General features: G+C 40.2%; 1 protein-coding gene across 3 annotated transcripts in view; it reads left to right on the forward strand.

The window, feature by feature from the left end:
* The window catches only part of LOC136431025 (polycystin-1-like protein 2), a 23,814-nt gene continuing 9,739 nt past the window's right edge, over positions 1 to 14,075 (forward strand). For 2 of the 3 annotated variants that reach the window (XM_066422213.1, XM_066422214.1), the window contains exons 1-25: positions 1 to 247; positions 1,050 to 1,211; positions 1,779 to 1,998; positions 2,428 to 2,545; positions 2,957 to 3,191; positions 3,502 to 3,703; positions 4,212 to 4,408; positions 5,009 to 5,228; positions 6,660 to 6,858; positions 7,446 to 7,617; positions 7,749 to 7,882; positions 8,126 to 8,230; positions 8,606 to 8,815; positions 9,083 to 9,211; positions 9,433 to 9,553; positions 9,775 to 9,860; positions 10,135 to 10,310; positions 10,619 to 10,718; positions 11,071 to 11,283; positions 11,710 to 11,995; positions 12,199 to 12,335; positions 12,490 to 12,612; positions 12,964 to 13,059; positions 13,338 to 13,445; positions 13,646 to 13,824. In XM_066422213.1, the coding sequence (XP_066278310.1) occupies positions 184 to 247; positions 1,050 to 1,211; positions 1,779 to 1,998; positions 2,428 to 2,545; positions 2,957 to 3,191; positions 3,502 to 3,703; positions 4,212 to 4,408; positions 5,009 to 5,228; positions 6,660 to 6,858; positions 7,446 to 7,617; positions 7,749 to 7,882; positions 8,126 to 8,230; positions 8,606 to 8,815; positions 9,083 to 9,211; positions 9,433 to 9,553; positions 9,775 to 9,860; positions 10,135 to 10,310; positions 10,619 to 10,718; positions 11,071 to 11,283; positions 11,710 to 11,995; positions 12,199 to 12,335; positions 12,490 to 12,612; positions 12,964 to 13,059; positions 13,338 to 13,445; positions 13,646 to 13,824 (3,992 nt within the window). In that variant the 5' untranslated portion in view covers positions 1 to 183. The remainder of the gene's footprint in view (positions 248 to 1,049; positions 1,212 to 1,778; positions 1,999 to 2,427; positions 2,546 to 2,956; positions 3,192 to 3,501; positions 3,704 to 4,211; positions 4,409 to 5,008; positions 5,229 to 6,659; positions 6,859 to 7,445; positions 7,618 to 7,748; positions 7,883 to 8,125; positions 8,231 to 8,605; positions 8,816 to 9,082; positions 9,212 to 9,432; positions 9,554 to 9,774; positions 9,861 to 10,134; positions 10,311 to 10,618; positions 10,719 to 11,070; positions 11,284 to 11,709; positions 11,996 to 12,198; positions 12,336 to 12,489; positions 12,613 to 12,963; positions 13,060 to 13,337; positions 13,446 to 13,645; positions 13,825 to 14,075) is intronic. The other variant, XM_066422215.1, reaches the window with a different exon arrangement.

Here is a 14,075-nt window from a genome sequence, read left to right on the forward strand (position 1 = left end):
TATTTTACAGATCATGTCAAGCATTTGGTACACACCCATGCAGTGACAAAGTCAGCGGCCCGTATTTCTGAAGACATCATCAGGGGCTCTACTTTTGCTGAGAGAGTTTATGGTGACTGCTCATGTTGTGTCATTGGAAACCTCCACTGACTCATCATCTGTACCAAGGATTCAATTTGCAGGATGCAGCGGCACTGCTTCAAACCGAACCCTCTACAAAAACATTGGCGATGGCTGCCTGCTTTAGGTATGGTAATTTTACAATCAGTTTGACGATTTTGCAGCTGCTTTATGTCCTGACAAGAAAATATCTGCCAATGTAAAGTGTGCTATACAGTGGGGAGGGAGAGGGTTATCTGACGGTGTGTACAGTATATAGCACCACCAAATTGAATGTGCTAGTAGCTTACACATCGGAAGACAGTCGTGACAAGAAATTATGGGTAAATGATTTAATGAGCCTTGGGTTAGTAGCAAGAGTGCAGTTACTGTACTAAGAATACTGAATATGAATTTCAACACAGGTATGTTTGTTTGTTTCAACCTTTGTGTATGGTTCTTTGCTTTGCTACAAGCCTGTTGCTACTGTTTATCAGCTGCTCCTTATAACAATAAGAATTGCTTGTTGCTTCAGGTAATACAATTAGTATGATTATATAACATATAAATAAGATATATGACATCTTGAGGGAAACGATATATCTGACAAAAACATGCATGATGACAATTAGCACTAGAATATTGGATACATCAATTTTTACGCTTTTGAATGTGTTGTTTGTGTCGATGTATGTATTAAATGGCTTCTTTGTATTTTATCAGTACTCACTAGTCAGGTGGTAATGTTAACAATATCACTGCAGAAAGTGTTAGTGAATGTGAGAGTTTGACAAAACACTGATGATAAGACAAACAAGCTCCTAGAATCCTGTACAAAAGAAGAATTACCTCTTGTGTTCTATTTCTCACAGAGCCAACACAGCAGAAATGTCCTTAATTTAAACCACTCGTATGTAGTAAGTAACAATGTCTTCTGTCATTTTTTAAAGCGGTGTTCTTGAGCCTTGGCATCGTTGTTTATGCCCAACTGTCGCCCTGCTATGATGGTTCAGACAAGGTGTGTACGTGCCACGAAGGGACAGACACAGGCGTGCCCTGTACCAGCTGTGTGTGTGAGTACCAGGACGGCGATGTCAACAACCTCTGTGCAGGTCAGTTGTTAACCTTAAGTCATTAATCTTCTTTCCATCATAGAAACATGATCCTGTGTGAGTCATCCAGTTCGACAGACATTCTTCTTCTTCTGTGTTAGAAAAGCCACACCCTGAATCACTATTAGAAGATTATGTTTCAATGTCACTTCTTTATTTGCCTGGTGGTGTCAGATATCAACATCTTTTGCACATTTTGATAGACCTTGATTCTTGACACTGAATTACTAGTACTGTAGCTTAAAAGATAAAACAGTCCCTTTAGCTTAATGTACATGTAGGAAGAGCACATAAAAATTGCACACTCCTTTTTTAAAGATCATGACTTTCTGAAGAGCTGATTCATCTGAAGCCCTAAACTGAAGATCAATGATTATTCACAGTAACAGGGAGAAGCTCTAACCTGCCAGAAAACAGATGATACAATTGTATACATATTATATTCAATTAGATGATAATATTTATGCTTGGACATGGGAAATGGGAAAGGAGGACAGGTACACCAAGTACAACCTTCAATTGAGATAGAAATTGATAGATTAAACACATTCTCTTGCCCATGCCTAGTTGTCAGCTGCCCAGCATCGCTTACCCAGCCCTCGTGCCTGAATGATGGTACAACAGTTATCGGCGCATGCACAGTGGACGCTGTGCTTTTTGAGGGGCTAAGGCCAGTGGCCAATCGACTGGTGTTTCAGGTTAAGCATGCAGTCACCTTCACAAGTTATGTGGCAGCTGATTGCACCAATGGAAACCCAACCATAACATGGAAATGGACACTATACAGGTTGGTGTTGTTTGATTCCCAGGCATAATTTTCATTTTTACAGGAACCAACAATCACTTGAAAGTTCACCTATGCTGGTAGAAGTCATTCTGAATCAAAGTTAAACTTCAAATTGCCAACACAAAAATTGGACGTACCCAAATTTTTGACTGATCAGCTCCAGTCTTTAAAGTCAAGGAATGAGCAATCCACTGCTTCTGTGATGTCACGTTATGCAGATAGAACATGTTACTAGGTGAGTATTGGATCATAATGTTGCAGAATTTAGTCTATGGCGCCCCCTGTCTGTTGAGGGATGGTTGTAGAGCCCGGATGTAGATGGCCTCTTTTATTCCTCTCGCAAAAAGGTCTAGAGACATAGAATCAAATCAGTGTGGCCTAAAATACAATATAATACGAGATATATGATATTTGTTGTACTTTATGTAGGTTGGATGACCCTGACGCTCCCACCCAGATTACCGTTGAGACCATAGCTCTTGTGACGGATGCAGAGGACTTCACCATCCCTGCTGACAACGTCACCAGTGGTGTCCTCCTGCTGGAGGTTATAGCATGTGCTATAGATGAATTTAGGACAGCTCAGAAATTTATCAGCATGCAACTGCAGATTGTCATGCATTTTGTGGTCCTGTGATGAACTTCACTCTTTTTCTGTAATGTTAATCATTATCACAATGTACATGTACTATGTGCGAATTTACCAGACTTTCATGCTATTTAGCAAATCTTCATCTGTTTTTAAGTCTCAAAGTGGCTTTCTGTTTTGTGGCATTGTTCTTACCACCTTACTTGGTGCAATAATACAATCATGTAACTATGTATTTGTTGAGAAGAGAATGGTTTTCTTCGTAGAGATACAAATCAATGTGTGTACTGTACATTATGTAATTTTTGTTAAACAAGAATTTCCAGTACTCATCCATTGTTTGGCCCTGTATTTTTCTGTTCCCTACAGCTCCAAGTGACTGTGACGGAGACATCAGGAGTTCTGCACACCTACGTCGAGCAGACCTGGCTGGAGGCGGTGGAAGCAGCCCTGATCGCTCACATTGCCGGGGGGACCAGACGTATGGTAAACTTTGACGACTACAGCGTGGACGCCTGGTTCTCCTGGGACCCAGAGGCCAATCTTGGCATCCTGAACTTTAACTATGACTGGACCTATGAAATTCTGCAGCTTCCAACAGCTGGTAACCATGATTATACTGATACTTGCAGCTCAGCCTATCCAGTAGCTAAAATTTATTTGATTTGCATTATATTCGACATGATTATATATAACATTATATAATTATCTATTTTGTTGTTTGAGTTGCAAAATGTTTGCCAACAATACAATTTATACATTTGCATATAAAATATGCTAGGTTAGCTAGTAGAATTATTGGTAAATGTATCTTATAGTTAAGAATTTTCATCATTATTTTCGATCAGCTTGTCATACTGAGTGACGCAATTGTCATACAGCCTCATCTCCACTTTTTCATCACATATATGTAGCAACGACAGATGCTTGCAACAGCTACACTTCTCTGACTGATGACTGGCGAGACAGTGCTAATCCCTGGGACCAATTCGACGAACACTGTGATGGAAATGAAAATGCATACGGCGTTACCTTCACATGGACAGCCGGGTGGTATCGTTTCGAAGGGGCTGGAGGTAACCACCTGGCCGATACACCTCCAGGCAGCGATTACATGTTCGTATGTCCTTTCTGACATCTTGAAAGACAGCAACACCATACTTTAGTAGCACTGTAACTGGGTAATAATTTTGTACATGATTTAAAGGGCTATAACATCTACTAAACATAATTATGACAGGGTACATAATTATGCCACCCTGAAAAATATGTCTTAACAAATCTCCAACCCAATGTTCCCCATTATAATGCACTCCTGGACCAGTATATTTAAACTGTGCAAACCTGGGTGGTGCTGCACTAGAGATATCACTCAAACCCACTGTTTTTCTAAGTGGCGGATTCATGTAACCCGGCAGTTTAATGTTAATGGCTCAGAGGTTACATGATTATCTCTAGACATAGTATTGACAGAGCTGTTGGTTGATGAATGGAAATTCACCAGTCCTGGTGTTAAAGATATGTACAAATCTGGCTATAGCTGCCACTCATGACAAGAGACTAAATAAAATTTGGCCTGCATCAGCATAGACCTGAGGCATTTTGTCCCCTTGTGCTGCTACAGATGCGGCACACGTGCAGGAGTGTGGATGGATGGCCCCCAGCCTGCGCTGTCGGAGGGTGCCGTGTGCAGGAAAGCGTGTGCTGAATGGAATGGTGACACTTGTGCATTTACCTGGGGGATAATGGCCATGGCTTGTCCTGGATTCTATGTCTACTACCTTCCTCCAGTAGGCTTCTGCCATTTGGGGTACTGCGCAGGTGTGTGTTCTATCAATCATGTAAATTTTCCTCCCATGTATTACTAACTTACATGTACATGACATATATATGGACACAGTGACATCATGCTTCTGTATCTGTATTGCCGGTATAATTATAACTGCCATTCGGTGTAACACACCAGCTTAATCAATCTCATACTGAGACAAATATTTCAGAATCTGTGAAAGAAAAGGCTTGTTACTGTAGCTTTTAAAAAGTTACTTTGTATATGTTATGTAATACTATTCATCATTTTCCGTTATTGGATTGGTTTGTTTTTTTCTATGTGCAATGTAATTTTTGTTTTTTATCATACAATTGATACTTCAACAATTGTAATGCAGTAACAATTATTATTGTGTATTGGCTAACTTGAAATTGATTAAGATGATTACCCTTGTTTGTATTCTTCATTGTTTTTGTTTTTTTTACATTATGATTGCCCTACCAGGAGCACATTAAAGATAGCAATTGTAGTGACAAATTAATGTTTTCCTCTGGTGAAACAAAAAGATTAAAACTGAAATTGCTAACTAGTAAGCAGTTTCTTCCCACACACAGCCTGACTTGGAGTTTTGATTCTTGTATGTTTTGTAGTAACGAGACCGATCAACATCCAGCCTACCCCAGCACTGCCCAACACAGTAGATGACTATGTCTGTAATTACAATGATGGTCCGGCCGGTGTTCCTCACCTGTACGGTGCAGAGGGAGCCATCATCAAGCACACGGTGGAGATCTCCTACCCAGGACGCCTGCCAGGGTCCCTCTCCATCATCACTGAGCTTGTCCAGCCAGGAAGCGACTTGTTTATTTAGTAAGCACAAAGTCATTTTTCCCATGTCTTCCTCTTTTTTATCTCCATGAAAAATGGAGATATTGTTTTGGGTGTGTGTGTGTTTGTCTGTCTGTTTGTCTGTTTGTGTTTCCGCACTACTGTAGGCAGCATAACTCAGGAACCTCTCGATGGCTTACGATGATATTTGGTATGTGGGCAGGTGTTGTGAAGCCGAAGTTCAAGGTCGATTTTGGGCCCCCTGGTATGTGACCTTGGTACTGCAGCAGAACTTCAATTTTTGTATCTTTTGACCTGGACGTGCTGTGGTCTTGATTTTTTGGCGGCAGATAGCTTGTGGTGTAATGAAGACGTGGTGTGGGTTTGGGCCCCCTAGCAGCTTGCTCTGGAACTGCAGGGGCGTTATCGTGAAAATCTTCTAAGGCGAATAACTGAACAAAGGAACGATGGATTTCCATGATATTTAGTATACAGGTAGCTTAGACAGAGATGTACACAATGAAGTTCAAATTATGTTAATTAGGACTTAATTTGCATAGCTAATGAGGAAAATCTATATTTGCAGTGTTTTCCATTATCAGACTCAAATACATGTAACGTATGTAGTTTATGGAAAGTGGATCATCAACAGATACCAATTATGCAAATAAATTCCTTATTTGCATAATTAATGCAAAATACCATATCTCATCTAATTGGAAAATTATAGGACTGTCAATATGATACATAGTATGCAGGTAGCTTAGACAGAGATATACATAATGCAGTGCAAATTATGCTAATTGTGACTTAATTTGCATAGCTAATGAGGGAAATCCATATTTGCAGTGTTTTCCATTATCAGACTCAAATACATGTAACATATGTAGTTTATGGAAAGTGGAGCATCAACAGATACCAATTATACAAATGAATTCCTAATTTGCATAATTAATGCAAAAACACCACTATGAATCTAGTTGGAAAATTATAGGAGTCAATATTGCAACATGTGTAGGTTAGATAAAGGTGTTTATAACCAAGCATATATAATGCAAATGTGTAAGTCATTTGCATGAATAGAATTGTTCATGGAGATATGAGGTCGTGGAACTCTTGTTTTTTTGGTATTCTTTCATTGTTTGCGTGTTCTTTCCATCTTTCTTTCACCTGAATAATTGATTGATAACTAATTTGCTATCTAATGTGTAGATTTTGGATTGCTAAATGGTTGAATGAGTTTAATGAATGACCCTATAAATTATAGGGTCATTCATTAAACTTTTTTTTTACCAAACCAAAATCTATAAATTCTTATTGATAAGTCACATTTACTACAAATTTGCAGACAGTGCAGCAACTCATGTAGTTCATGTCAATGTTCTTTTCAGTATCAAACATTCTTAGAGCAGCACAGGAATAACTGACAGTATTCTAGATTGACCAGTTGTAGTGAATAATATGTCTGTCCAGCTGCCGTTTGAACTGTGACCATGGGAGAGTATTGGCATGGTACGCCTTCAAGCTGGAGGTTGTGACCACCATGGTGGGAGATATCGTCTGGACAGTTCCAGTCGCACCTGCAGGATTTGCCGGTGTCAACTGGGCCACAGACACGACAGACGGGACCGACACTGGGCTCACCGTGGAAGTGCTGGCCTTCACTTTTACAGTAAGTATGCATGATCATCACTTGAAAGTTCATCTGTGTTGGTTAGATGTCATTCTGAATCAAATCAAAGTTGCCAAATCAAAACTACAATTGCCAAAACAAAAATTGGACTTACCCAAAATTTTTTGGGTAAAGTCTAATTTTTTGTGTAGGCAATTGCCGTTTAACTTTGTATGATGTTCTCAGCTCACATTTATCTTAATATACATTGACATTAGCCGTGACAAGTGAATTTTTGCTAGGGGAAGTTGGTCTGTGGGCAACCAATGTTGAAGACTGTTTGACCTCAAATAGTATGGTAAACCACCACATGGTGCAACACATCAGTTAGGGTTGATAAGTACATTCAAGCTTTTCAGGAACTGATAACTTTTGAACACTCTTTCAAGAAGAATATATTTATTCAACATGATGATCAATGTGGCTGTCCTAAAACCTGTTCAACCAATACTGTTTATAATTAGCGAAAAAGGGGGTCACGATCATGGCACGATCAGGTACATGTGTAATACTATATACATTTGTATTTTGTCCATAGGAGAATGGTTCTCCCTTAGTGTTCTTACATTTTCTCATATTCTCCACAGGAAACAGGAACCTACACAATGCAAGCAACACTATTTGTTGGAGGTGTGGCAACCACAACCTACGTAGAGTACAGTGCTTATGTTGTCACATTCGTCAAGCCCAATGACAACCCCTGTCGGACTGTACCAGCTCTACCTCTTGTCTTGGAGTCAGCCTGTGTCTACTGTGATGGTATGTTCACTTAAAGTCTAACTGGAAGTCTAGTCCCAAACATTGTTGCAAAGTCTACATAGCCACAATTTTTCCCTCGCATATTTGAAAAAAACACACAACTAAAACTGTTTCACATAATTTGCCTGCAGAATTTGTGTACAACTACCACCCACTGACCTACGAGTTCCTGTGGTGGGCAGACGGAATCCCCATGGCTGCTGTTGCCTTCCCAACAACACCTGTTGTCTCAACTCCTCCCTATGTATCGCCTTACACCGGACTGGTAAGGCTTCAAGGATTATTTGTTGATTAGTTTTTGTGCTGAATTGGTAGAAGCTGTTTTGACAGGAAACATCATTATGAATAATTATCAATATGACAAATATCTATCATTCTTTGTGACGACCGTGAAGTTGCTAACAGTTTTAGATCATGTATCAGTATTTTTGCTGATAATTGATTCATCGAGAGGGCTCCTTTTCACTTTGAAATGGTTGGATTTAAAACATCCATGTCTCTTCTACAGGCTCGCTACAGCCTGACAAGCGTCCTGCCTTCCGGTGTGGTAAACTTCAGGGTCAGGGTCACATGTGTGGAATGGCAGCAACTAGAGGTGGACTTTTCTATTACCGTAAGTTGTGTTTGTTTTTGACATGTAAGTTAATTGTGATACCCTTCAGCCTTATGGGGCTAAGCTTCTAGGGCTCAGAAACAAAATGACAATTTTTACAAAGTTAACACTGTGACAGTGATGCAGATATACAAAATGCAGATCACAGGCCAGAGGGCAAAAATGCTCATGAATACAGGATCAATATCTTTAAAACAATCTGTCACCTTCTGTTTACATGTCATTTGCATAGTAGATGGGTCCAAAATCATTGCTTCAGAAAGATTGAACATAAAACTGAAGGCAGCTTTCTTCACCTGGATACATGTATCATGTCCACAAATAGCAGCAGATGAAACATATTTTTTTCCTGAAATGCATTTATCGTTATTACAGATTGCCCCACCTACTGACCCTACGGATGTGTGGGTGCCTCCACTCCTGGATGGACCAGACAGCACTTTCAGTAAGAACCTGGGGAAAGGGGACAGAGTTGGGGCAGCTGCCCTGGCAACAAGCATCGCTGCAGTTGCAGTGAACATTGGCAAGGGAAATGATGGGCAAGGGGGAGGAGTAGGGCCGAGACAAAAGGACAAGTTGAAACAGGTACAATGCTGTAAGATATTAGGCAGTTCTCTCATACACTCATGTGTATCCATATCCAAATTTGCATTATACTTCTGATGAACGGTGTAGCTCACCAGGTTTTTGCTAAGTCTTAAAGTTGACAGGAACAAGTTGTGCATAGAACCAAGGAGGTTCCTTGATACAACTTAACCTTTGCACACTGCGACATATAGCTGCAAGTGATCCCTAATGTAACAAACCTTCTGAACCATGCATACATTCATGTGGCTCTTGTTGCTTGTCCAGCTATTAGAGAAAGTAATCACCAAAGTGGACGACATTGACACTTCGAATGACTTTGATGTCCAGTTGGCAACATTCAGGGCCCTGGCAGTGGCAACATCCGTGGGTGATCTACTGACGCCTTTAGCGATGGTAAGTACATACCAGCTAGAGGAGCTCTGTTCTAGTTTTAACCTTATTTAAATTTACCTTAGCGGTACCCGACAGGAGGAGGAGCAATATATTTTTTTTCTGTGTGTGACATATTTAAAGATTTCTTATAATAAGAAAGTTGTAGGTTCTGTTAACATGTAATGTTACTCTCTGTGGAACATCTTCCCGCTTAACTATTTGCCAATGGGTCTTCTAAACAGGTCTCTGCGTCAAATAAGACACATTTTGTGTTGAGAGACCTGCGAGACCGTGTGGCTGCAGGGACACCCACAGTCCTCTCTGCTGATGAAGTTAATGTGGCATGTGGAGCAGCCTTTACTGGTATGTAAGACTGACTGAAGCCAGTGAACATTCTAAGCTTTGTTTCCTTGCACTTTGCACTTCATGGCCTTTATCGATTGCAGCGCCTGACATCGATTTCTCTTTTCTTGCATAACGTGATTAGAAAATGCTGTGTGTCACTTGAATTTTATTAGCCTAAGTTATGTCTATAATTTGTACTGAAGTTTCAATAACTCAAGAATACTGCTTATTGTTTCTAGCCATAGCTGGTACCTTAAAGCCAGCTGCAGAAGCAGCCAGGGTTGACCACAACAATGGACTTGTATACTCAAATGTTCTTGTTGCAGTAAGTCTTTATCTTACATGTAAATGCCTATTGATTTTTAAAACATGTGGAGTGTTAACTGTCTTTTTCTAATGAAGTAAATGTCATGTTGGGTGATGACAAGAAAATGGAGAAAGTTTAAACTAAGTTTTGAATTGAGTCAGAACTGCATAATGATATAATTGAGTTTTACATTTTTTGCTGCTAGGTACAGACCAGAAAAACATGTCTGTCAAGAATTTGTAATTTACTTCAATCTGTAACATCATACTAGTTCAGATATATCTATCTCCAGAACCAACTTGTAGCAACATCAGATTTCCGTGGCATTGACGTCATGGATGACATCTACCTGAACTTCATGATGACTGCTCCTGACATCACCGGCCCTCCCTGGCCGCCTGCTATAGTCATCATCCAATGTCTCGGCCTCCGTATCCAGAGGGAGCCATGTGGGGATGCCACCAATAGGTTTGGATAACTACTTATCTTCAGCTAATTTCTTGCAGTCTTATTGTACTTATCTATCCATAACAGGCATTATGTTCTGTAGTAATGGGAATTGTGAAAGTGTCATCATAAAACAGCAGAAGGGGCACAGAGCACAAACAGCTGTTAGCAGAATGTTGATTTACTTTCCTCATATTGAATTTTTTTTTCAAATTTTCCCTGCCATGGGCTCTTCCAGTGAGGACAGAATTAAGGGACGTAACCTTTTTACAATACAAAGTATATTGTACTAACAAAACCAATGAGTGCAATATATACTTGTGCCACAGGGCTTATCAGACTGGAGAGTTCAGCCCCATCATCCTGGGTGTTCCAAGTTCAGCAGACCTTACAGACCCATGTGACGGATCGGCTGTGTCTGGTATGAGTGTAAGTAGCAACTCTTCACTCCACACTACACATTTATATAAGACTTGTTGCAGTCTTTTGTCATTACTCTGTTTCAATTCCACCTGTTACTGTTTCTGATTTTGTTTTGTTTTGTAATGACTTGTCTTGTTTTGTGTCATGTGTCCTCATATGGCCTTGATCATGAACATTGAGAAAGAAGTTACCAAAAGGTTAAGATAAAAGTAGTCTAAGAGCATTGTTCAAGATCTTTACAAAAGACTGTGAAATGTAGAAGATGTAATATACTAATGAGTGGTAAGATGACAGCCCCCGTAAAGTTTGTGTTTTTTACATGTTATAATATTTACTTCTGTGACATTTTCTCCTTCAGATCCTACATGCAGAGTTCAACCCATTTGAGTACTCCAACAACTCCTACATGGTGCGTGGTACTGTGGTGGGTCTGGCCTCCAAGATTGGCAATGCTACAAACCACGTGACTGGACTGGGACCACCTGTTGATGTCATCATTCGTCGGCGACTAACCAAAGAAGATGAGATGTTTTCATGGGATGTTACTACTGCCTACATCGGCAATGTGACGGTAATTCACAGGCAAAACACAAGCAAACTGAACCATTGATTGTTGTAGCATTTTCATGGTAGATGTATTTACTTCATATGCAGTTGGGAGAACTGTTGCAGTTATGTCAATTCGTTGGTAAGTTTTATTATGAATCCAAGTAATTACTTGTTTCCCAGTCAACTCATGATGATGAATTGAGAAATCTAGGAGTAAGTTTACATGTTGACAGTTGCATGATAAAGCTCTTTCCACACCTAGGTTTGCACTCTGAGAGATTTTTATAGTTTTGACTAATAGTATATTTCTTTATCTTTTGTGAGTTTTTTGGGCCTGCTATTACACACTAGTCTACATCTCGTAGTTTATACTCTAGGATGCACTTTGAAAACTTTGATAATAACAAACTGGACCTGAGATGATGCATTTTGTATGTTTGCTATGCAGGTAGTTCCTTTTCTGGTTCGGTACAATGGCAGCTCTCTTCACATCAACATCAGACACAACTACACCGATCCCCCACCGGTGGTTAACCTCTTCCTCCGGAAGGACGCCCCGCCCACCCCCGAGATGTACAACTGGACCGTCAGACTGCCGACTCCGCAGGCAGACCTGTTCACCATCCCTGCAGGAAATGACACGGTAACAGCCAGTCCCTACTCCTGGCTTTTAGAGCCGCCGGACATCGACATAACAGAAGATGATGTCGTCAACAAGGCTTATTACTTCCTAGGTATGTCTAAGCTTCAACCACAGGTCAAAGTTGGTCTAAGCCAATGTTTTCTGCCTTCCTAGAATATCTGGAATGGCATGATCAAGAGACACTTGACTTTCTGACACTAACTATTTCCTGATGGGCAGTCATTTGATGAGTAGACATTTTAGTAACTTACAGTGTCTCTAGGAATTTTGCCCAATACATGTTTTCCATTACAGGGATCCAGTTTGAGGATGGGGAAGATGCTGCCGCACACCTTAACTTCTCTTTTTCTGTGATGGAGACCTTGTGTGTGTACTTTGGTGATGAGTGGGAGAATGAGGATGACCATCTCTGGCATGAACAAGGTTGCAAGGTATGATTTGTTCTGGAAGTGTACAGGAATTACTTAAAGAGCTTTTGATAGATTTGAGTCAGTTTTTTTGTTCCTGTTTTTCATCATTCATCAGCATGTAACAAATACAACATATTGCTCATGTACCAAACGACTTGATTTCTGTTACCTCCAGCCTGGAGTATTATCCAACTCTACTCACATGCACTGCCGCTGTAACCATCTCACCAAGTTCACTGGCATGGTGGCTCCTAACCCCATCAACTTTAGTGAGGTTTTCACAAAAGACATTCTTCAGGTACTGTTCATTTCTTGTGAATAATCTATTCTTTCTAAAGACAGTGTCAGTGATAGACTGTGATAGTTAGGTTGTCATGTTTAGGAACTTCTTGTTGACACTAGCAACTACTGTATATCATACTTAGTCTAGTAATGATGATACTATTTCATCTACAATTCTTTGATTTGAACGTTACTGTCCCTGGGAATCTTTGTATAAAATTGTGATCATTTTCAATCATTCAGTCTCATATTTCTCCTTCCTCAGTATGATGTAATATTCTCATAATGTATCAATTCAGTGTCTGCTGTGTTTATGTACTCAGTCTGGTATTATGCCACCTCACTGTTAAACAATGTTTGTCTGCAGAACCCAATTGGATTGATCCTAGTTTTGGCTACTTTCGTACTCTACCTCCTGTTAGTATTGTGGGCCAGACGAAAAGACAGACGGGATCTTACTAAGGTGAGGTAATGTTTATAATGTATAATGATTGTGGTGATTACACTAGCATGACAGGTGGCAGTACCCACTTCTGGAGTTTTACAAATGTATATCTGTATGATCATTTGTTTGAAGTAGTGGATCTGTCTTTTGTTGGAGTAAAGTTATCATACTTTGGAGATTAGTTATACCCTAAAAACAATATCTTAGATTAATAAATAGATCCCAATAGATAATCTGTTATTTGGGTAGATAAAGCTGTCAGAGAAATAATGTTTTTATAATTGTGTTCTTGATAGGTCGGTGTTGCTCCACCACAAGGTCACACCCTGAACCCTGACCCCTGGTGTCAGTATGTCATCACCCTGTACACAGGATTTAAAGGTGGATCAGGGACAACAGCTACAGTAAGTCATGTCTTGGTTGCAATAAGATACCATTTTTGTTTGTTACATATGCCACTCAATACAAGTAGCTTTCGTATCTTGTCCTTTTTAGGACCATACAGTAACTAATGTGTTCTGTCCTGCAGAGCTAATAACTTAGAAACTCACACAGATGTTGGATGCCACATAGTTGTGTTAACATTTTTGATTTGCTCTATTAGGTGTGGATTAACCTGTTTGGAGACTATGGGCGGACTGGACCAATTGCGTTGCAAGACGAGAACCGTCCACTCTTTGAAGAGGGCAGCGTTGACTCCTTCCTGGTGTCATCACCTAACATCATCGGGATGATCCATGTTATCCATATTTGGCACGAAAACTCGGGCTACAGCCCAGAATGGTAAGTCTTTAATTGTGTACTTAATCTATGTTGTTGATAAGATACTTACCGGTAATTAAGATAAAACCTGTGACTCTATCTTACTCAATGACATGCAGTCCTCTGCTCCAGTGCAGGCGCCTCACCTGTTAGGTATGGGGATTGATATCGGGTGTAAGTGGGACGTTTCTGCACTGATGGAGTCTTCTTCTTCCAGCATGTCCTATCAGATTGCCAAAGCGAGGGTGGGTCGGCGGGCATTCGCTTCTATG

Source organism: Branchiostoma lanceolatum, chromosome 3 (genome assembly GCF_035083965.1).
Source record: "Branchiostoma lanceolatum isolate klBraLanc5 chromosome 3, klBraLanc5.hap2, whole genome shotgun sequence".
Classification (NCBI taxonomy): Eukaryota; Metazoa; Chordata; class Leptocardii; order Amphioxiformes; family Branchiostomatidae; genus Branchiostoma; species Branchiostoma lanceolatum.